The sequence below is a fragment of the Triturus cristatus genome, chromosome 4_2, assembly GCF_964204655.1.
Source record: "Triturus cristatus chromosome 4_2, aTriCri1.1, whole genome shotgun sequence".
NCBI classification, from domain to species: domain Eukaryota; kingdom Metazoa; phylum Chordata; class Amphibia; order Caudata; family Salamandridae; genus Triturus; species Triturus cristatus.
The window spans coordinates 336,488,823-336,513,704 of NC_140586.1; the positions used below are offsets into that span (position 1 = coordinate 336,488,823).

The 24,882-nt window shown below is 46.9% G+C and overlaps 1 protein-coding gene across 1 annotated transcript in view; it reads left to right on the forward strand.

Annotated features, from left to right (window-relative positions):
• Nucleotides 1–24,882, forward strand: part of NMNAT2 (nicotinamide nucleotide adenylyltransferase 2) — a 324,069-nt gene that overhangs the window by 267,491 nt on the left and 31,696 nt on the right. The window contains exon 5 of the mRNA XM_085601729.1: nucleotides 20,570–20,702. Within this exon, the coding sequence (XP_085457855.1) occupies nucleotides 20,570–20,702 (133 nt within the window). The remainder of the gene's footprint in view (nucleotides 1–20,569; nucleotides 20,703–24,882) is intronic.

Sequence of the window (24,882 nt, forward strand, 5' to 3'; positions counted from 1 at the left end):
ACTGGCACTGCCAACTCACTGGGGTCAGCAGTTTAACCACTGCATTACATGTCCTCTAAAACTGCGGAGACACCTCTAGAGGCTCCAGGTAATGTCTCGTGTTGTGCCAGACAGCACTTTGTGTTTAATTGTGGCTGCGTGGGAGGTCCGACCCAGCTCGGTCAGGTGACCATTTAATTTTAAAGTGTATTTACTAATCCCTGTTCTGTGCTTTGTGGATGCTGTGAAGTGCTGAGAAGTAGTGGCAGGTTGTGAGTGGTGGTGGTTGGGTTTGAGAAGTGATGAGGAATCACAGTTGTACCACAGGACTGTCAGAGGAAGGGTCTGTGTGAGAGGAGAGAGCAACACTCGGGAAGCTGCAGGGAAAGCAATAGACAATAGGGATCCTGCAAGTCACACGTCCTGCACCTCAAACATCCCGAACTTCTAATTCTCAGAGAGACAGAGAGAAAACTGGGCCTCCAGGCTACCTCATTCTTGGAGATCAGACAGACGCACTCGTGTGTACACACAGACCACACACACATACACACACACACACACACACACAGACACACACTCTCTCTCTCCCTCTTTCTCTTTGTCTTTGCAAGCATCAGCCACTGATACCCATGAAGTGTATATTGAGTGTTGTATCTCCGCGCCTGCAGTGATTCCTCCCTGAGGGCTGGAGTGGGGACACACACACTGGAGCAAGGGGGGAGAAGAGCATCCTCTCTGCAAATCAAAGGTTTCTCTAATTGCAGGAAGAGTCACTGGTCAGTGGGGCTCAGGATCAGGGAGATTGTGGGTCTGATTAGGTTGAAAACGTAGGACCAGGGAATCCTCGAAGAGGGGAGGCTTAGGCCTCTGAACCTTTATGAGGCATATTGTAGTAGAGGCTGAAAGTAAGATGTGATCTCTGGTCACTCCCTTAGCCTATGTTGTGGGTCAGTCAGCTGAAGCCACTCATGCGGTGTCACACTATCCCTTTGATAAAGCACACGGCAGAGGAGCGGGCACCTCAAAGAAGTTGACACCCACAGCAGGGATAACAATGGACCAGACGCTAACTCTGACATGTGTCTGGGTTTGGACTATAAAGGGGGGGCATGAGTCCCATAATTAGTTGAACAGCAGTGGTCTGCAGCAGGGTTCAACTGGCGAGAAAATCACCAAGACAGCCATAATTGCTGAAACCAGGATTAGGGACCTCGGTCTACTAGTCTCACTGACGGGTGACGGGCTGACGACCAGGAAGGGAAAACATTTGCCCTGAGCCAGGAACACCAGCCTTCTGCCTGCCGTAAACCAGTGGATCCAGTGTGGTGAAAGAGAGCACTTGAATGGAGAGAGGCCCAGTGGGATCCTGCTGAGTGGACTCAGGAGAGTGAAGTGTGAGATGCCCGTCTGATCGGGTCCATTGCAAGAATGCGGACACCCACTTTCACATCCACTTTTACATCCACTTGCTCATGCAGAAGCTAGGGCTGTTGCCCTTGTGCGAGCCAAAGTCATCAACCCCATATGGCCAGGAAGGGGCGCACTTTGAATATAAGGCCATCGCCTGTGTGCGAGCTGTGTTCGGCAACCCCCATGTGCCAGGAGGGGGCCACCATGAAGTCAGGCTCATTGCCCTGGATCGTCATGTCAAAGATGCTGTGAAGAACACTTACTGCTTGCAGCAGGAGCAGTGATAGCACATCAGGGACCGACCCAGGCCATGTGAGGACTGAGGAGACCCAACGCATCATCGGGGTGGGGGGGGGCGGGAGGGGGGCTGGGAGAGGTCGCAAGCCCTCCGCATTGGGCCCGTGAAAAATCATCCAGTGCTCCTGTGCTTGCTGGCTGCTATTGGGTCTGGAAGACTGCTCTAGGCTGTCACGTCTGCTGAAGGCTTGCACAAACATAGCACCTAGCACTGTTAACTGTGACTCTTAAGGCCAAACTTAGACTTTGTCCCATGGGAACAACTGAGGGCCACATATGGAGGTTGCCTTTTTTATCGAATGTAAAATAACCAACCACACTGGACAGGAAAGGTAGACGCGCTGATTCTGGTCAGGATGATGCCAGCATGCCGAACTTCAGAGAGCGTGTGCTTTATTTGGTGAGTTGGTTCTATGCTTTGTGTTACAATAAAATACTTATTTTTTCATTAAATCAAGTATTTGAAAGGCCAATCAGATTATTGCTGTTCCTGCTTGTGCTTTGAGTCTTGTGCCTGTGTATGCCTTACACCTACCTCCCCCCCCCCCCCCAAAGAGTCTTGGACTGCTCGACCTGCGCTACCACTAAGAGTTATGTGCTGTAAGGGGTAACACTTGGTCCAGTTACTCTGGACCTGTACTAGGTCAGCCCTGAGACAACACGATTAAAAGGCCACAACCCCCGCGGTTGGGCCCTGTAACCCCTGCTTGCCCCGTAGTTATCTGAAAGGGTGTAAAATTGAAATGTGACAAAGCATTTTGAGGATCCTGGCCTTATAGCGCGCTCAGGCCACATTCAAATGGTGTTAGCCTGGTTTGTTTACCATCACTTTGAGGGTCGGCGTATTGTTGTGCTGTAAGTCTATGCACACATACACAGAGGTAATGAAAGTGTGTCATTCTCAGAGATCAGACACACACATGCACACAAAAAGGGCTTAATGACGGATGTCATCAGTGACGTCATTTGAGATGTCATCAGTGATGTCATTTGAGATGTCATCAGTGATGTCACTGACCATGTCATGAATGATGTAATATGTGACATCATCAGCAGTGGATTGCGGGCGCGCGAGATGTAGTTAGTACAACTAACAATATCGGACGAATTTCAATAGTTTTGTTCGAGTGAAATGTCCAGCTAACTATAACACCCCTAAAACCCATTGTTTTGCAGTGAATTTCTAAGGTTTTTTAAATGTTAATTCCTAACTATATCAGGCCTGAAACCTATGTTTTTTTCTGTGAATTTCAAAGGTTTTTTAAATGCTAATTCCTAACTATATCAGGCCTGAAACCTATGGTTTTTTCACTGAATTTCAAAGGGTTTTTAAATGCTAATTCCTAACTATATCAGGCCTGAAACCTATGTTTTTTTCAGTCAATTTCAAAGGTTTTATAAATGGCAATTTTTAATGTATTAATTCTTATACTGATTGTTTTTATACTGATTTACTACATTTTTTAAACTATTTATTTTTAGATATATTTTTTTTAATTACATTATTATTACATTATACATTACAATACAAAATATACTTTCTCAGAATGAATTACTTTAGTTTAAATACTTGGCAAATAGGCAACAGACTTTTAAGTACAGTAGTTACAGTTCTTGCAATGGGCAACACAATTTCAAACACAAAGCAACATTGAGCTCAATGTGATTTTTCTAGTTAAATGCAATTAGTTACTTTATGGATTACTTTTCTAACCACAGGACTGGATCCTAGATTCAGTCCTTGGACATCTCCTGTAAACAGTTGAGTAAAAGCGTTTTGGTTACAGTAGTTATTTTTAAGGAATATTATTGTATTTTAAAAGTTGACACTTAGAACATTTTTCACATAGAGTCACCAATGTTATCCTATGGCAGAAAATTCACATAGCAGGTAAGTAGTGTTATTGTTACTTTTTCTTACTCAGTGGTGGATCCTGGATCCAGCACTGACCAACCTCCTGTAAACAGTTGAAAGAATGTGTTTAAGTCATACAGATGATTTTTTAGGAATATTTTTAGTTTGTGAAAATAGACACTTAGAAACTTTTCTGCTGAAAACCACACAATGGATTCCTATGGAAGGAAATACAAGTTACTGGTAAGTACGCTTAGAATTACTTTTCAGGGTCAGTGCTGGGCTAAAAGATGTAGCACTGGGTTCCCTCCTGATAACAGGTGAGTAAATCGGAATTCGTAGTTCGGCTGATTTTAGAGGAATATTTGTACGTTTCAAAATTGGACACAGAACATTTTCTGGTGAAAACCACACAATGGATTCCTATGGAAGGAAATACAAGTTACTGGTAAGTACGCTTAGAATTACTTTTCAGGGTCAGTGCTGGGCTAAAAGATGCAGCCCTGGGTTCTCTCCTGATAACAGGTGAGTAAATCGTAATTCGTAGTTCGGCTGATTTTAGAGGAATATTTGTACAATGGTAAAGGAAGGGGGCGGGGCCTGAGGTGACGTCTGCAAACACGCTCTGTGGCGCGTTTTAAGTTGGGGAATTAATTCCTCTTCAATCCTGTGTTCCCCTGGGTGCCAACTAGCCCACCAGGTACCTCCAGTATGCGCCAGGGAGCTGCATTGCAGAGAGGTGTTCAGAGGCCACGGCCCTTTTTACAACACTCTGCAACGCAGCTCCGTGGTGCTTAGTGGAGGTACCTGGTGGGCTAGTTGGCCCCTAGGGGACCTCTGGATTGAAGAGGAATGAATTCCCCAACTTAAAACGCGCCACAGGGCGTGTTTGCACAGTATCACCTCAGGCCCCGCCCCCTACCTTCACCACTGTGCAAACGTGCCCCGTGGCGCATTTTAAGTTGGGAGATTAAGTCCCCTTGAATCCTGAGGTCCCCTGGCGGCCAACTAGCCCACCAGGTACCTCCAGTAAGCGCCACGGAGCTGCCTTGCAGAGAGGTGTAAAAAGGGGCGTGGCTTCATTACACCTCTCTGCAACGCATCCCCCTGGTGCATATGGAGGTTCCTGGTTGGCTAGTTGGCCCCCAGGGACCCCCAGTATTCAAGGGGAATTAGATCCCCCTCTGCAAACGCGCCAGGGGGCGCGTTTGCAGAGTGGTGCAAGGAGAGGGCGTGGCCTACAGTGGGGGGGTCCCAATCCACCTACGGCCCCGCCGGCTCCCTGCCTCCTGCGGGAGCCGGCATTGCTTTTCCACATGGGGAGCAGCTAACATGCTGCTCCCCATGTGGAAAAGCAATCTGCTTTGCTTCATTGAAGTGAGAGCAGGTTTCCCTGCTCTGGCTTCAATGAAGCAAAGCAGTTTGCAATGGCAGGGTGGGAGCCGCGAGACTCCTGCCCTGCCATTGCAAACAGCAGTGTCCCGGGGGTGGGCACCCCGGGACACTGCAGGAGCCGGCCCCGGGGTGTGGCGGTACCCAGGGCCATCATTGGCTCCAGGGGGGGCGCGCGGCCCCCCTTCCAGTTAATTTAAAGCCCCGGGGGTGGTGGTCCCGGGGGCTTGGGGGTCCGTAACGGACTCCCTATTTTAAATATTTAGTGCCCCGGAGAGGTGGCTGTCCCCGGGTCGTATGGGGGGGGCTCGAGCCCCCCCCCCACACAGGGTTTTAAATTTTTTTTTTTAAAACAAGCCCCGGGTGGCGGTCCCCGGGGCAGTGTGGGGGGGATTGGGACCCCCACACTTTTTTTTTTAATTATGCCCCCGGAATTTGGCCCCCGGGGAAATTAGAAGAGCCCGCGCGGATTTTTTTTTAAATTTTCGGCCGAAATTCGCGCTGGGTGCGCGAATCTCGCCGATTTATTTTTTAAAAAAATTCTTTTTTTGGCCCCCCTGAGCAGTCCTAGGGGGTCAGGGTGTTTCTACCCTGCCCCCTTGTCGCGTTTTTTGCCTTTGTTTTTCAGGTTTCTTGTGCCTCGGTTCTACCGAGGCACAATATGGCTGCCAACACTTCCTGGTCTGGAGTGTTGACAGCCAATTAGAATACAGCTTATGCAGGGTGCACGCTGGGTGCGGGGAGGGTGCGCGGATCCTCCGAGGCCATAGATATCACTAACTGTTTTACCCTCATTTTCTAAGGAACTACTGAACGGATTTACACCATTTAAGCAAAAGGCACGAGTCTGAACTGAGGACTACCTCTTTGCCAAATTTGGTGTAATTCTGTTCAGCAGTTCGAGCTGCAACTGTGTCAACAGGTCCTATGGGAAAATGCATGGGGAAAACGCGTTTTGGGACCCCCCTTTTTTCTCGGCCCCCGCTTGACGAATCACTGTGAAATTTTCAGGATAGGAGCGGACCGGAGCTGGCCAAAAGTTTGGAAAATTTTGCGAAGATTCGTCAATCAGCACCAACGTTATTCCAAATAGAATGCTGCGGATTTCCTATGGAAAATAGGTCCTAACTATATCTACCTACTGGCGACCGCCAGTAGGTAATATATATATATATATATTTATCAAGAATGGCGTCCAAATCCTGCTTGTTTAGAATTGTGCTGTGAAAGTTACATAGTTATTAGTTAGACAACCATACAAAACCCCATCTGGGGTTTTAAACGAGCATAGAATTCACCTAGAGATGTCCATCTATATATGTTACCTTTAGGCACTAATTTGCAAGTCACTTACGTCAAATGCTGGAAATGAATGTCTCTGTACACAAAAAATAAGGCACTTAATTCCGGTTGGGCTCCAAGAACTATTTAAACTGCTCACCAGTCTGCCACAAACCGGGAGAGCAGAGGCTAGTAGGTCTCGTAATGGGGTTGATGACAATCAGGAATCCTGACAGGCAAGCAGGGATCTCTGTGCATCCAGTGGAGTCCCTGGTGTGACACTCACCAGAGTGTTTTGGATTTTATTTTGTTTGTTTTACAGAAAGAAGTGCAAAAGCCTGAGTTTCTTGAAAATAAAAAAATAATGCCACCGTCCCCAATACATTTTCTCTGTCCACTCGAGGTCCAGTGTACATTTTCAGATCAAAGTGTTGTCACTTTGACCTGATGACCTTGTTGTGGGATGGCTGTCATAAGTACTTAGGGCCTTGCGACAGTTTTGCGCTTCCATTGCGCCACTTTTTGTGACGCATCGGCGGTGTAAAACATGCCTCCTGTTGCACCCTATTTACAAAGTGACGCATCTAAGCAGATGCATCACTTTGTAAACTCCTGCGCTACATTATACCTGCGTCAAGTATAATGTGTGCAGGGTAGGCGTTCCCACATAAGTAAGCCTTGTAGAAGTGATGCAGTGAAATCTACAAGATTTCACTGCACCACTTCTAGGGTGCAAATGAGTCAAAATCTTACGCCTGCCTCACAGCAGAAGTAAGACTGGCGCAGGCCCTTTCACATGGGGCAAGCCCCATGTGAATGAACACATTGCTGGTGTTGCGTCACTTGTTTGACACACTCCAGCAATGCGTCACTTTTGCACCTGCAGATACGTCAGAAATACTGACGTATCTGTAACTCCTTGCAACATGATGTGTCATACAGTAAATATGACGCACCCATCATGTCGCAAGGAGGGCGCACTGAGAAGTGACGCATCGCTGCTTTCACGCAGCGATGCGTCTCTTCTCATAAATGAGATCCTTAATATATGAGGTCATAAACAGTACATGATGTGGGAGCAAATTATAGTTCACTAAACTATAATTGTATATTTCAATGGGTTTTGGAGTGCTTTAACATCAGCTCATGTCTAATTCCAACACCTAACTATATCATCACTTTATCCATTTTTTTCAAAGAATTTCTGTTTTTCTTGTGTTTTTTAACATGAGTTAAGGTTTTGGCACCAGGTCATTTTCTAGCATAAAAAGGTATTATTGTAGTGGCCTACAGCGACCAATGACGGGTCACTGAAGTAGATTTTTTTCAGACGTCATTTAGGGGTCTCATTTCTCCTAGACCCTCGCCTGCTGACAAACATGCTGCAGGTCCAGGTAAAAATGTTCTGTAGTACCTAGTACTTGATTTGTAAAAAAGAGAATAAGTGCCAGGGCCAAAGATATTTCTTAGAAAGCCACTGCAACTTGCAACTGCCACTGTCCCTGCCAAGTGCCAGTGCCACTGCTTACGATCACATTGTCACAGATGTGACAATTTGGACTCTTGCAGGCGACCCAAAGCTGGAGGAATCGCCTGCATTAGTATGTTTTTTTTAACGCCTATTGAGTTAATAAACAGTGCCACCATGTGGTGAACTGTCATGAATGCCTTCAGGCGTTAGGAAGTACGCTAAGCACCAGCAAACACGGCACAAATTAAGCGCTTGAAATTCCATGGGGTACGTTTTCAGGAGTTGTTGAGGTGGACATGTACGTTTTAGATGGACTGAGGGTTTCGAATTGTGGATTGGCGGGTATGCCTGTCTGAGGGGTTTACTGTTTCTTATTTTGTGAGTGTGTGTTTTGGATTCTGTTGTATAGGTGTGTAGTTTTGTTTGGAGCGTTGGTTTTGCAGCGGCGACCAGTAAGTTTACTTGGCGGGTAAGTAATGGTCCAAGTGTTTTGTTGAGCTGTGTGAAGATATTGATGTGTTGGTTATATTCTTTGGTTGTGCGTCGGCTGCTTTTGGTTGGCCGGTGGGAAGGCATTAGCACAGAGGTCTTCAAACTTTTCGATGCCCAGACGCCCTTGTCAAATGTTAGTAAAAATGGCCCTAAATGCATCACACCACAACTGATTCCCAGCAACACAACAAAAAACACACTAAGGTCCACATTTACAAAGTTCTCACGCAGCGCAGTGCAGCAGCCGTAAATGCTGCACTGCGTAGCGTGAGAAGGAGAGGGCCGGAGAGCGCGAAATAAATTGAAATATGGCACTCTCCTCCCCTCTCCCTAGTGCCGGTGCTGAAATCAGCTCTCGTGCGCCACAGAGACACCTTTGCACCATGGTGCAAGGGTGTCTCTGTGGGTCTAGCATAGGTTTTGTACTGGATTGGTAAACTTCCAGTACAAAAGACCATGCATAGACTGACATCAAACTTTTTCTGACTTGGAATGTGTGCTGTAAAGTGCAGCACATGTACAAAGTCGGAAAAGGAAGGAGAAATGAAAGCATTTCTCCATCCTTGTGCCTACTTTAAAAGGGCGCAGATTTCTGACGCTAAACCTTGTCTACTTTGTTTAGTAAATTGGGTCTAGCATCAGAAACCTTGGGTGGTTGCATGGGAACGCCCATGCACCACCCAAGGTACGCCCCCTTGGCGCTAAGTAATGCAGAGCAGCGCTATGAGCTGCTGCATGTTACTTTCACGGTATTTCCAGCGCTAAACAAGTTTAGCGCTGGAAAGTAAATTGGAAAAAAAGATTTGGTGCTAATTTGCTTTACATTTGTGATGCAAACACGGCGTAAAAATGTAGTAAATCCCCCCCTAAAAGCGACAAGATTCGATTCCAGTCTCCTACAACCAACACAGCATCAAAGGCCATACACACTCCAGTGTAATTTTCCATGAGCACTTACCACACTTTCCTCCAGCCATTTCTCAGCACTTTCACACATCCATCACACAACCAATTCCAATCCAACAGCATGGCAGTGGTCCAGCTGTTAAAGCACTCTATTCACACCACTGCACACGCCCACCACATAACACTCTACACCGGTGCTTAATTTGTGCAACTGGTTGGAAATGTGGGCACCGTTGTTCATTTTTGGATTTTGGGGATTGAGACTTATTTTTCATTATCAGGCTTCGAACCCGAGCAAGAGTGAGAAAGACTCAAAGGGAAGAAAGGAGGGAGAGATAAAGGAAATCGAGTAAGAAGGGATAAAGCAGGGATGGAAAAAACCTGTAAGAGTGAAATAAAGAGTCAGAAAGTGTCGGGTGGTAATTCCTATTTTTAAAGTGCGAACATATCACCACCTTAAGGGTTTCAAGGCGCTGGGGGGCGTCGGGGAGATTAAGTGAGCTAGTACCCAGAGTAACATGATGCTGAGCTGAGCTGCCGCAGGTGATCGAACCATGAGTCAGCCGCTGTGGCTGCTGCGCCACACCTCTCCCCAGGTGGAAGAAAAAGGCAGAGATGTGGTTAAAAGCAGGTAGCTGTGGTATTCTGCACCCCGATATTCATCAGTGATGGCAGCAGCACCTGAGAAAAACCTTAGAACCCTGCACTTTCTTTCAATTTAAAAAAACAAAACAAATGAAGCATTGCCGTACACTGCACTAAAGCCATCACAAAGGCTAGGCATCTCAATCACATATACTGTGCAACAGGCAACCTCTTGACCTCAAAGAACACAACACCAAGTGGACACACCTGCAGGTGCCTCCCAGTTCACTCAGACACAATACCAGCCACACATGTTCACACACGTTCCCCATGCTGGGCATTGCACTGGCACTGCCAACTCACTGGGGTCAGCAGTTTAACCACTGCATTACATGTCCTCTAAAACTGCGGAGACACCTCTAGAGGCTCCAGGTAATGTCTCGTGTTGTGCCAGACAGCACTTTGTGTTTAATTGTGGCTGCGTGGGAGGTCCGACCCAGCTCGGTCAGGTGACCATTTAATTTTAAAGTGTATTTACTAATCCCTGTTCTGTGCTTTGTGGATGCTGTGAAGTGCTGAGAAGTAGTGGCAGGTTGTGAGTGGTGGTGGTTGGGTTTGAGAAGTGATGAGGAATCACAGTTGTACCACAGGACTGTCAGAGGAAGGGTCTGTGTGAGAGGAGAGAGCAACACTCGGGAAGCTGCAGGGAAAGCAATAGACAATAGGGATCCTGCAAGTCACACGTCCTGCACCTCAAACATCCCGAACTTCTAATTCTCAGAGAGACAGAGAGAAAACAGGGCCTCCAGGCTACCTCATTCTTGGAGATCAGACAGACGCACATGTGTGTACACACAGACCACACACACATACACACACACACACACACACAGACACACACTCTCTCTCTCCCTCTTTCTCTTTGTCTTTGCAAGCATCAGCCACTGATACCCATGAAGTGTATATTGAGTGTTGTATCTCCGCGCCTGCAGTGATTCCTCCCTGAGGGCTGGAGTGGGGACACACACACTGGAGCAAGGGGGGAGAAGAGCATCCTCTCTGCAAATCAAAGGTTTCTCTAATTGCAGGAAGAGTCACTGGTCAGTGGGGCTCAGGATCAGGGAGATTGTGGGTCTGATTAGGTTGAAAACGTAGGACCAGGGAATCCTCGAAGAGGGGAGGCTTAGGCCTCTGAACCTTTATGAGGCATATTGTAGTAGAGGCTGAAAGTAAGATGTGATCTCTGGTCACTCCCTTAGCCTATGTTGTGGGTCAGTCAGCTGAAGCCACTCATGCGGTGTCACACTATCCCTTTGATAAAGCACACGGCAGAGGAGCGGGCACCTCAAAGAAGTTGACACCCACAGCAGGGATAACAATGGACCAGACGCTAACTCTGACATGTGTCTGGGTTTGGACTATAAAGGGGGGGCATGAGTCCCATAATTAGTTGAACAGCAGTGGTCTGCAGCAGGGTTCAACTGGCGAGAAAATCACCAAGACAGCCATAATTGCTGAAACCAGGATTAGGGACCTCGGTCTACTAGTCTCACTGACGGGTGACGGGCTGACGACCAGGAAGGGAAAACATTTGCCCTGAGCCAGGAACACCAGCCTTCTGCCTGCCGTAAACCAGTGGATCCAGTGTGGTGAAAGAGAGCACTTGAATGGAGAGAGGCCCAGTGGGATCCTGCTGAGTGGACTCAGGAGAGTGAAGTGTGAGATGCCCGTCTGATCGGGTCCATTGCAAGAATGCGGACACCCACTTTCACATCCACTTTTACATCCACTTGCTCATGCAGAAGCTAGGGCTGTTGCCCTTGTGCGAGCCAAAGTCATCAACCCCATATGGCCAGGAAGGGGCGCACTTTGAATATAAGGCCATCGCCTGTGTGTGAGCTGTGTTCGGCAACCCCCATGTGCCAGGAGGGGGCCACCATGAAGTCAGGCTCATTGCCCTGGATCGTCATGTCAAAGATGCTGTGAAGAACACTTACTGCTTGCAGCAGGAGCAGTGATAGCACATCAGGGACCGACCCAGGCCATGTGAGGACTGAGGAGACCCAACGCATCATCGGGGTGGGGGGGGGGAGGGGGGCTGGGAGAGGTCGCAAGCCCTCCGCATTGGGCCCGTGAAAAATCATCCAGTGCTCCTGTACTTGCTGGCTGCTATTGGGTCTGGAAGACTGCTCTAGGCTGTCACGTCTGCTGAAGGCTTGCACAAACATAGCACCTAGCACTGTTAACTGTGACTCTTAAGGCCAAACTTAGACTTTGTCCCATGGGAACAACTGAGGGCCACATATGGAGGTTGCCTTTTTTATCGAATGTAAAATAACCAACCACACTGGACAGGAAAGGTAGACGCGCTGATTCTGGTCAGGATGATGCCAGCATGCCGAACTTCAGAGAGCGTGTGCTTTATTTGGTGAGTTGGTTCTATGCTTTGTGTTACAATAAAATACTTATTTTTTCATTAAATCAAGTATTTGAAAGGCCAATCAGATTATTGCTGTTCCTGCTTGTGCTTTGAGTCTTGTGCCTGTGTATGCCTTACACCTACCGCCCCCCCCCCCAAAGAGTCTTGGACTGCTCGACCTGCGCTACCACTAAGAGTTATGTGCTGTAAGGGGTAACACTTGGTCCAGTTACTCTGGACCTGTACTAGGTCAGCCCTGAGACAACACGATTAAAAGGCCACAACCCCCGCGGTTGGGCCCTGTAACCCCTGCTTGCCCCGTAGTTATCTGAAAGGGTGTAAAATTGAAATGTGACAAAGCATTTTGAGGATCCTGGCCTTATAGCGCGCTCAGGCCACATCCAAATGGTGTTAGCCTGGTTTGTTTACCATCACTTTGAGGGTCGGCGTATTGTTGTGCTGTAAGTCTATGCACACATACACAGAGGTAATGAAAGTGTGTCATTCTCAGAGATCAGACACACACATGCACACAAAAAGGGCTTAATGACGGATGTCATCAGTGACGTCATTTGAGATGTCATCAGTGATGTCATTTGAGATGTCATCAGTGATGTCACTGACCATGTCATGAATGATGTAATATGTGACATCATCAGCAGTGGATTGCGGGCGCGCGGGATGTAGTTAGTACAACTAACTATATCGGAGGAATTTCAATGGTTTTGTTCGAGTGAAATGTCCAGCTAACTATAACACCCCTAAAACCTATTGTTTTTTCAGTGAATTTCTAAGGTTTTTTAAATGTTAATTCCTAACTATATCAGGCCTGAAACCTATGTTTTTTTCTGTGAATTTCAAAGGTTTTTTAAATGCTAATTCCTAACTATATCAGGCCTGAAACCTATGGTTTTTTCACTGAATTTCAAAGGGTTTTTTAATGCTAATTCCTAACTATATCAGGCCTGAAACCTATGTTTTTTTCAGTGAATTTCAAAGGTTTTGTAAATGGCAATTTTTAATGTATTAATTGTTATCCTGTTTTTTTTTATACTGATTTACTACATTTTTTAAACTATTTATTTTTAGATATATTTTTTTAATTACATTATACATTACAATACAAAATATACTTTCTCAGAATGAATTACTTTAGTTTAAATACTTGGCAAATAGGCAACAGACTTTTAAGTACAGTAGTTACAGTTGTTGCAATGGGCAACACAATTTCAAACACAAAGCAACATTGAGCTCAATGTGAATTTCTAGTCAAATGCAATTAGTTACTTTATGGATTACTTTTCTAACCACAGGACTGGATCCTAGATTCAGTCCTTGGACATCTCCTGTAAACAGTTGAGTAAAAGCGTTTTGGTTACAGTAGTTATTTTTAAGGAATATTATTGTATTTTAAAAGTTGACACTTAGAACATTTTTCACATAGAATCACCAATGTTATCCTATGGCAGAAAATTCACATAGCAGGTAAGTAGTGTTATTGTTACTTTTTCTTACTCAGTGGTGGATCCTGGATCCAGCACTGACCAACCTCCTGTAAACAGTTGAAAGAATGTGTTTAAGTCATACAGATGATTTTTTAGGAATATTTTTAGTTTGTGAAAATAGACACTTAGAAACTTTTCTGCTGAAAACCACACAATGGATTCCTATGGAAGGAAATACAAGTTACTGGTAAGTACGCTTAGAATTACTTTTCAGGGTCTGTGCTGGGCTAAAAGATGTAGCACTGGGTTCTCTCCTGATAACAGGTGAGTAAATCGGAATTCGTAGTTCGGCTGATTTTAGAGGAATATTTGTACGTTTCAAAATTGGACACAGAACATTTTCTGGTGAAAACCACACAATGGATTCCTATGGAAGGAAATACAAGTTACTGGTAAGTACGCTTAGAATTACTTTTCAGGGTCAGTGCTGGGCTAAAAGATGCAGCCCTGTGTTCTCTCCTGATAACAGGTGAATAAATCGTAATTCGTAGTTTGGCTGATTTTAGAGGAATATTTGTACAATGGTAAAGGAAGGGGGCGGGGCCTGAGGTGACGTCTGCAAACACTCTCTTTGGCGCGTTTTAAGTTGGGGAATTAATTCCTCTTCAATCCTGTGTTCCCCTGGCCACCAACTAGCCCACCAGGTACCTCCAGTATGCGCCAGGGAGCTGCATTGCAGAGAGGTGTTCAGAGGCCACGGCCCTTTTTACAACACTCTACAACGCAGCTCCGTGGCGCTTAGTGGAGGTACCTGGTGGGCTAGTTGGCCCCTAGGGGACCTCTGGATTGAAGAGGAATGAATTCCCCAACTTAAAACGCGCCACAGGGCGTGTTTGCACAGTATCACCTCAGGCCCCGCCCCCTACCTTCACCACTGTGCAAACGCGCCCCGTGGTGCATTTTAAGTTGGGAGATTAAGTCCCCTTGAATCCTGAGGTCCCCTGGCGGCCAACTATCCCACCAGGTACCTCCAGTAAGCGCCACGGAGCTGCCTTGCAGAGAGGTGTAAAAAGGGGCGTGGCCTCATTACACCTCTCTGCAACTCATCCCCCTGGTGCATATGGAGGTTCCTGGTGGGCTAGTTGGCCCCCAGGGACCCCCAGTATTCAAGGGGAATTAGATCCCCCTCTGCAAACGCGCCAGGGGGCGCGTTTGCAGAGTGGTGCAAGGAGGGGGCGTGGCCTCCGGCCGATCCCTTTTTTTTTCTTCCTTTTTTTAGAGGGGGGGCTGTGTAGCCCCCCTTCTTTTTCTAATTTTCTGGCCCTGGGGACCCCATCCCCCAGGGCCTGCCCCCAATTTCTTTTTTTTTTGTAAAAAAAACAAAAATCGGGAAGGGGGCCGCGTGGCCCCCCTCCCGAGGCCATAATTTGCCCCGGGAACCCCATCCCCTGGGGCATGGCCCTTTTTTTTTCATTTTTGTTTTTTGGAGGGGGGCTGCCTTGCCCCCCTCCTGTGGCCCATTTTGGCTCCGGGGACCCCATCCCCCAGGGCCGTTTTATTTTTTAATCTTTTATTTTTTGGAGGGGGGCCGTGTGGCCCCCCTCCCGGGCCACTACTAGCCCCGGGGACCCCATCCCCCAGGGCCTGGCCACCTCGTTGGGGACCGTGGGGGGGTCCCAATCCACCCACGGCCCCGCCGGCTCCCCGCCTCCTGCGGGAGCCGGCATTGCTTTTCCACATGGGGAGCAGCTAACATGCTGCTCCCCATGTGGAAAAGCAATCTGCTTTGCTTCATTGAAGTGAGAGCAGGTTTCCCTGCTCTGGCTTCAATGAAGCAAAGCAGTTTGCAATGGCAGGGTGGGAGCCGCGAGGCTCCTGCCCTGCCATTGCAAACAGCAGTGTCCCGGGGGTGGGCACCCCGGGACACTGCAGGAGCCGGCCCCGGGGGGTGGCGGTACCCAGGGCCATCATTGGCTCCAGGGGGGGGCGCGCAGCCCCCCTCCCAGTTAATTTAAAGCCCCGGGGGGTGGTGGTCTCCGGGGCTTGGGGGTCCGTAACGGACTCCCTATTTTAAATATTTAGTGCCCCGGAGAGGTGGCTGTCCCCGGGTCATGTGGGGGGGCTTGAGCCCCCCCACACAGGGTTTTAAATTTTTTTTTTTTTAAAACAAGCCCCGGGGGTGGCAGTCCCCGGGGCTGTGGGGGGACCATGAGCCCCCCCGCATACATTGAAATAAAGCCCCGGGGGTGGTGGTCCCCGGGGCAGTGTGGGGGGATTGGACCCCCCACACTTTTTTTTTAAATTATGCCCCCGGGATTTGGCCCCCGGGGCAAATTAGAATATTCAGCGCGGGAGCCCTCGCGGAATTTTTTAAAAAATTTCGGCCGAAATTCGCGCTGGGTGCGCGAATCTCGCCGATTTATTTTTTAAAAAAATTCTTTTTTTGGCCCCCTGAGCAGTCCTAGGGGGTCAGGGTGTTTCTACCCTGCCCCCTTGTCGCTTTTTTCGCCTTTGTTTTTCAGGTGTCTTGTGCCTCGGTTCTACCGAGGCACAATATGGCTGCCAACACTTCCTGGTCTGGAGTGTTGACAGCCAATTAGAATACAGCTCATGCAGGGTGCACGCTGGGTGCGGGGAGGGTGCGCGGGTCCTCCGAGGCCATAGATAACTGTTTTACCCTCATTTTCTCAGGAACTACTGAACGGATTTACACCATTTAAGCAAAAGGCACGAGTCTGAACTGAGGACTACCTCTTTGCCAAATTTGGTGTAATTCTGTTCAGCAGTTCGGGCTGCAACTGTGTCAACAGGTCCTATGGGAAAATGCATGGGGAAAACGTGTTTTGGGACCCCCCTTTTTTCTCGGCCCCTGCTTGACGAATCACTGTGAAATTTTCAGGATAGGAGCGGACCGAAGCTGGCCAAAAGTTTGGAAAATTTCGCGAAGATTCGTCAATCAGCACCAACGTTATTCCAAATAGAATGTTGCGGATTTCCTATGGAAAATAGGTCCTAACTATATCTACCTACTGGCGACCGCCAGTAGCTAATATATATATATATATATATAGATATATTTATCAAGAATGGCGTCCAAATCCTGCTTGTTTAGAATTGTGCTGGGAAAGTTACATAGTTATTAGTTAGACAACCATACAAAACCCCATCTGGGGTTTTAAACGAGCATAGAATTCACCTAGAGATGTCCATCTATATATGTTACCTTTAGGCACTAATTTGCAAGTCACTTACGTCAAATGCTGGAAATGAATGTCTCTGTACACAAAAAATAAGGCTCTTAATTCCGGTTGGGCTCCAAGAACTATTTAAACTGCTCACCAGTTGCACCTACCTGCCACAAACCGGGAGAGCAGAGGCTAGTAGGTCTCGTAATGGGGTTGATGACAATCAGGAATCCTGACAGGCAAGCAGGGATCTCTGTGCCTCCAGTGGAGTCCCTGGTGTGACACTCACCAGAGTGTTTTGGATTTTATTTTGTTTGTTTTACAGAAAGAAGTGCAAAAGCCTGAGTTTCTTGAAAATAAAAAAATAATGCCACCGTCCCCAATAAATCTTCTCTGTCCACTCGAGGTCCAGTGTACATTTTCAGATCAAAGTGTTGTCACTTTGACCTGATGACCTTGTTGTGGGATGGCTGTCATAAGTACTTAGGGCCTTGCTACAGTTTTGCGCTTCCATTGCGTCACTTTTTGTGACGCATCGGCGGTGTAAAACATGCCTCCTGTTGCGCCCTATTTACAAAGTGACGCATCTAAGCAGATGCGTCACTTTGTAAACTCCTGCGCTACATTATACCTGCGTCAGGTATAATGTGTGCAGGGTAGGCGTTCCCACATAAGTAAGCCTCGTAGAAGTGATGCAGTGAAATCTACGAGATTTCACTGCACCACTTCTAGGGTGCAAATGCGTCAAAATCTTACGCCTGCCTCACAGCAGGAGTAAGACTGGCGCAGGCCCTTTCACATGGGGCAAGCCCAATGTGAAAGGACACATTGCTGGTGTTGCGTCACTTGTTTGACACACTCCAGCAATGCGTCACTTTTGCACCTACAGATACGTCAGAAATACTGACGTATCTGTAACTCCTTGCAACATGATGTGTCATACAGTAAATATGACGCACCCATCATGTCGCAAGGAGGGCGCACTGAGAAGTGACGCATCGCTGCTTTCACGCAGCGATGCGTCTCTTCTCATAAATGAGACCCTTAATATATGAGGTCATAAACAGTACATGATGTGGGAGCAAATTATAGTTCACTAAACTATAATTGTATATTTCAATGGGTTTTGGAGTGCTTTAACATCAGCTCATGTCTAATTCCAACACCTAACTATATCATCACTTTATCCATTTTTTTCAAAGAATTTCTGTTTTTCTTGTGTTTTTTAACATAAGTTAAGGTTTTGGCACCAGGTCATTTTCTAGCATAAAAAGGTATTATTGTAGTGGCCTACAGCGACCAATGTCGGGTCACTGAAGTAGATTTTTTTCAGACGTCATTTAGGGGTCTCATTTCTCCTAGACCCTCGCCTGCTGACAAACATGCTGCAGGTCCAGGTAAAAATGTTCTGTAGTACCTAGTACTTGATTTGTAAAAAAGAGAATAAGTGCCAGGGCCAAAGATATTTCTTAGAAGGCCACTGCAACTTGCAACTGCCACTGTCCCTGCCAAGCGCCAGTGCCACTGCTTACGATCACATTGTCACAGATGTGACAATTTGGACTCTTGCAGGCGACCCAAAGCTGGAAGAATCGCCTGCATTAGTATGTTTTTTTTAACGCCTATTGAGTTAATAAACAGTGCCACCATGTGGTGAACTGTCATGAATGCCTTCAGGCGTTAGGAAGTACGCTAAGCACCAGCAAACACGGCACAAATTAAGCGCTTGAAATTCCATGGGGTATGTGTACAGGAGTTGTTGAGGTGGACATGTATGTTTTAGATGGACTGAGGGTTTCGAATTGTGGATTGGCGGGTATGTCTGTCTGAGGGGTTTACTGTTTCTTATTTTGTGAGTGTGTGTTTTGGATTCTGTTGTGTAGGTGTGTAGTTTTGTTTGGAGCATTGGTTTTGCAGCGGCGACCAGTGAGTTTACTTGGCGGGTAAGTAATGGTCCAAGTGTTTTGTTGAGCTGTGTGAAGATATTGATGTGTTGGTTGTATTTTTTGGTTGTGCGTCGGATGCTTTTGGTTGGCGGGTGGGAAGGCATTAGCACAGAGGTCTTCAAACTTTTTGATGCCCAGACCCCCTTGTCAAAATAGTTTGGCATAAGGAACCCCTTCTGACAAAACTTTCTAGAACCCGGTACTCCTCATCATTGACAACTATCAACAACCATAAATGCCCCCAATTCCCACAGCAAATAACTTTTACGGTGGGGAATTAATATTAAACATTGTGTAGCAAACCAAAGGTCAGTGAGCGTGGGGTGTAGTCAAAGGTGTAGCTAAAAACAAAGGGACGCATTTATGAGGAATTGGCGTAGGGCAGCACCGCAAGTCTTCTTGCTGTGCTGCCCAGCGCCAATATGAATGGGCAGGAATGCACCATATTTATCAAATACGATGCATTCCTGTCCTTTTCCCTTGTGTTGGTGAACAACTTGCTGCCTAACACCAACATAGGCAAGATTGTTTTTGTACAGGAAGGGGCACCTTCCTCCACAAAAACAATACTGAGAGGCGTTTTCCTCTTTCTATGTGAGCTTCAGAATGTAGCACACATGGAAAGAGGAAAAAACTAAGAGAAATGAAAACATTTCTCCTTGTCATGCCTCCTCTGGGGAGGCATCCATTTTTGGAGCTGCCCCAGGTTTGCACAATTTTGTAAATATGGAGCAGCATCAGAATCCATGGTTGTTGCATTGGAATCTCAAACAAAGCCCATGGAACCCCTCCTTGACGCAGAGCAAGACAGCGCAGTGACTTGCGCTGCTATGTCTTAGATCTATGAGGCCATGCAAAGTCATGGCGTAGGTATGATTGAGATGCTTGCGCCACCGGAGCATCAAAAAAAGAGATGCTCTGGCAATGCAAGCCTCTCATAATTAAGCCCCAAAATATTCTGCAAAGTTTTTAGGTCTTTCACCATCAGATAACTACACATAAAATAATGGTCAGCGTAAATGAAAAATACATTAAAAAAGTTGTTACTCAGTGGGAAATGCACTGTACTACATTATGAAACCTCTATTAGGTAATGCGCTGCAGAGGTCTGTGTGTAACCAGAAAGGGCCACAGAATTAAATCTTGACTTGTATTTTTAGTGCTACGAGGTCACAGCATGTGACAGAAAGCACTGTGAATATGAAAGCCATTCTTTTATAATTGTATTACACACAGTGTAAGATAGACTGCTAAAAAATGCACAAAACGTTTTACGATAAAATGGTGCTTCTAAAATGTAGATTTTAGTAATACCAGTGCGTATGTAATGCAATTTTTTTTTTTACATAACTGTCCCTACAACACCTCCTTAGGGGTACTAAGGGCTGTGTAACTGCAGTTACAATTAAAAGCACGCACATCACAGCGCAGTTAACTCTTTGCACTACCACTCAAAAAACCCAAATCTTTGTCATCACAAAGATTGGAGTGATTGCCTCAATTAAAGCCAGAACTGGCTCCCAAGCACCCTTTACACTTGCAGATTAACTAATAGCTCACATTTGCTTTTCATTCAGGCAAGCAGGCATCATGGTATGAAGGCTTTTCACACACAAGACACTAAATTGATGAAACTTCATCTGATAACGATCTAAACTAGCCATCGCAGGAAGGCTGTCTTTTTCCAAAAGGAAAGCAAAAATTCTCAATTGAAGGCACAAGTGAAGCTGGGGAATGCAGGGCCCGCTTCCCAGGACTCCACGCCCCCCCCTGGGGTTCGCGCCCCACAGATTGAAGACCTCTGCATTAGCGTATGAGTGGATTTTGTGCTGTTGATTTTAGTGTGTGAGTAATGACGGTGACATGGTACTAGTAATATTTTGTTGTACCCCCTCCTCTGCAGCGAGTGACCGGATGTATCCTGTCCAACGTGAACACACCTTCGGTGACCCCCGTGGTCGGCCAGCCACAGAATGAATCCCCTCAGCCAGTTTACCAGAACAACAACAATGTCGCCCTTACCAAGCCCACAGCAGGTGAGTTGTTCCAGTCTACTTCGGCAGAGACAGGGGGAGCAAATATTTTTAACTAGCACTTACTTAAGCCTGGCTGATGAGGGGTGAAATCCTGAAACTGGTCCCAAGATGCTTGTTTCCGTCCAGGGAGAACTTGCCCTGAAAGTTCTGGCTGGACTGTACACATGAGGAGCAGGGTCAAGACTGATTTGGATATGGCTCGGTTTAAACTTGAATGGCATCGAGAGCAAAAACAACAAGGGATTTAGGCCCAGATCTCTGTACCGGGGTGAATGTTTGACATTGTTCAACTTTCTGTCTGTCAATTGTTCTTTTTGCATTTGTCTAACCACTTGGACACTTAACAGCTTTGTTGGCTTTAATAAAGTCCCACTTGTTGGGATCAGCATATTTGGTGCAAACCCCACTGCCCAGCCACTCCCGCAGTGATATTGGTTGTGTTTGAGATCTTAGAACGCACACTTTTATAACAGATACCACTTGGCTCCACCCATTCGGCATGTTTCCTTTCCACGTTTTTACTCAGTCATGACCCCACATTATTGTCAGTTTCCCCTTGCCTACTCCTCACAGTTGTTCCTGTGTTTGTGTTCATTATCCAAGGTTTTTAGTTCCTTCAGTAAGATAGAACGAGCTGGACATTGTCCTACCTATGCCTGACCCACACAGAGATGTACACTGCCATACCTATGCCTACCCCACTCAGAGATGTACACTGCTGCCATACCTACTCCTGTCCCACACAGAGATGTACATTGCCATACCTACGCCTGACCCACACAGAGATGTACACTGCCATACCTATGCCTGTCCCACACAGAGATGTACACTGCCATACCTATGCCTACCCCACTCAGAGATGTACACTGCTGCCATACCTACTCCTGTCACACACAGAGATGTACATTGCCATACCTACACCTGACCCACACAGAGATGTACACTGCCATACCTATGCCTGTCCCACACAGAGATGTACACTGCCATACCTATCCCTGACCCACACAGAGATGTACACTGCCATACCTACGCCTGTCCCACACAGAGATGTACACTGCCATACCTATGCCAGTCCCACACAGAGATGTACACTGCCATACCTATGCCTACCCCACTCAGAGATGTACACTGCTGCCATACCTACTCCTGTCACACACAGAGATGTACATTGCCATACCTACACCTGACCCACACAGAGATGTACACTGCCATACCTATGCCTGTCCCACACAGAGATGTACACTGCCATACCTATCCCTGACCCACACAGAGATGTACACTGCCATACCTATGCCTGTCCCACACAGAGATGTACACTGCCATACCCATGCCTGACCCACACAGAGATGTACACACTGCCATACCTATAGCCTGCCCCACACAGGGATGTATACTGCCAAACCTATGCCTGTCCCACACAGAGATGTATACTGCCATACCTATGCCTGTCCCACATAGAGATGTATACTGCCATACCTATGCCTGACCCACACAGAGATGTATGTTATGTTACATAGAATTTGTAGAGCGCACGTTCACCAAACGGTTTCTTGGCGCTAGGAGAGACATGAGGCAGCAGAGGGACAGGAACTAGTTGTCATAAGCCTGAGAAAAAAGCCGAGTCTTCAAAAGTTTCCTGAATAAGGCATAGGTGGAGGCAGTTCTTATCTCCAGCGGGAGTGAATTCCAGAACTGCAGTGCCAGTACTCCAAGACGAGCGCCGCCCATTTTTTTACATTTGAAAGTAGGGATGACTAGCAGGTTGTGGTGGAGGGACCGGAGAAGCCGGTTAGGAACATAGCGTATGATTTTAGATGAAATGAATGCTGGTGAGCTTCCGTACAGGGATTTGAAAATGGTGCACCCCAGTTTAAAAAGACCTCGTTTGGCCACAGGTAGCCAGTGAAGTTCCTTCAAAAGAGGCTGGATGTGATGCCATCTAGGCTGATGGAAGATCAACCTGGCCGCCTGATTCTGGACAAGTTGGAGGCGTCTAAGCTGATAAGCTGGGATGCCTACGTAAAGGCAGTTGGAGAAGTCCAGTCGGGAGATGACCAGGGCTAGGATTACCAAGGTCAAGGCTTCTTGAGAAAGGAATCTACTAATCTTTTTGATTCGGCGCAATCGGAAGAAGCCGGCTGAGACCACAGAGCTGATCTGGGCCTTCATCGATAGGTCGTTGCTGACTAGTATTCCAAGGCTCTTAGCGGAGCTAACTGGGGTGGGGGGATTGCCTAAGTGGGGAGGCCAAAAGTTAGAGTTCCATGGGTTAGCAGGGCCACCCGTGAGAATTAACTCCGTTTTATCAGGGTTAAGTTTCAGCTGGTTTCCATTCATCCATTCGCTGATAAATGTCATAGTATCCTGAAAGTGGTTTAACGAAGAAGGGAGGATGCTGATATTGAAAATCAGCTGAAGGTCATCCGCATAATTGTAGGTTACAACTTCCCTGTCCCGAAGAGAAGAGATTAATGGGAGAAGATAAAGATTAAACAGAAGCGGGGAAAGGGAGGAGCCCTGAGGGACTCCACAGGAGAGTTTCTTCTTTTTAGACGAAAAATTGGCAAGACGAACTGATTGAAATCTATTGCTAAGGAAAGAGGAGATCCAATCCAGGGCCCGCCCCTGGATCCCGGCATTATTGACACGGTCCAAAAGGATGTTATGATCGACCGTGTCAAAAGCCGCGGACAGATCCAGGAGGACCAGAGCCTAAGTAAGCCCTTTGTCAGCACTCCCTCTAAGCTCGTCCATCACTGTCAAAATGACAGATTTGGTGGAGTGAAAGGGACGGAAGCCGGCTTGGTGAGGGTCCAGAATATGATGCAGCTCCACAAAAGAGCTTAGCTGTGAGGAGACATGGGCCTCAAGGACTTTGCTAAGGTATGGTAGGAGCGATATGGGACGGTAGTTGCCAGGGATGGAGGGGTCAGCACCTGGCTTCTTCAGTATAGGGATAATTTCCGCATGCTTAAAAAGGTTGGGGACTATGCCCTCTTGGAGTGATTTATTTAAGAGGGAGAGAGAATGGTCAGGACACCTGGAGAGGGTCTGCTGACAGATGTGGGGGGAGCAGCAATCTGTTGGGGACCCTGAGCTGACTCTTTTTAGTAACCCCAAGAAGATTTCCAAGGAAATAAGAGGAAGCTGGATCAACGGAGGTGGCAGGTCCTTGGTTTTGGGAGGAGTGAGGGGGGTGCAAAAGGGCGGGATGCTGGCTTTAATGTCAGTAATCTTATCCATAAAGTAGGAATTAAGTGACTCGCAAAGAGATTGAGAGGGAATAAGCTTAGGCTCTATTCTGTCAGGTTTAGACAGCTCACTGACTATAGAAAAAATGTCTTTAGCTTTATTGGCTGAATCTAACATCTTTTTTGAAAAGTAGTCTGTTTTGGTTTGGAGGATGGCACTTTTATATTCCTTTAATAGGGTGATGTAAAGATTGTTGTCTACTGAGTGATAGTGGAGTCTCCACTTACGCTCAGCTTGTCTGAGAGTAAGTTTCTTAGTTTTTAGGTCCGCAGAAAACCACAGCTGAGCGTCATGTGGTCTACAGGTTTTAATGTACTTGAGCGGAGCGACGTGCTCACTTGCGGATTCAAGCCAAGACTTGAGGTTTGTGGCCTGATCGTGAATTGACTCCGAGTCAATAGGGGCCGTAAGAGTAAGATGGGAACAGAGAAGGTCAATGTTAACATTTTTCCAGCTCCTTGACTTAAAGTTTTTGGTCGGTTTGGGTCTGGGGAGTTGAACTTCAGGTAAGGTGAAGGACACAAAATGATGATCCGACCAGGTGCACGGATAGATCAAAAGGGACGAGGGAGAAATGTTCGTTGTCCAAACCTGGTCTAAAATATGTCCCTTGGTGTGGGTAGGTGCCTGCACGTGTTGGGTGCAGTTCATACCCAACAAAAGATCTGTAAATTCAATAGAGCTGGCGCTCTCCATAGCATCTGAGGGCCAATAATGTACACTGCCATACCTATCCCTGACCCACACAGAGATGTACACTGCCATGCCTATGCCTTTCCCACACAGAGATGTACACTGCCATACCCATACCTGACCCACACAGAGATGTACACTGCCATACCTTTAGTCTGCCCCACACAGGGATGTACACTGCCATACCTATGCCTGTCCCACACAGAGATGTACGCTGCCATACCTATAGCCTGTC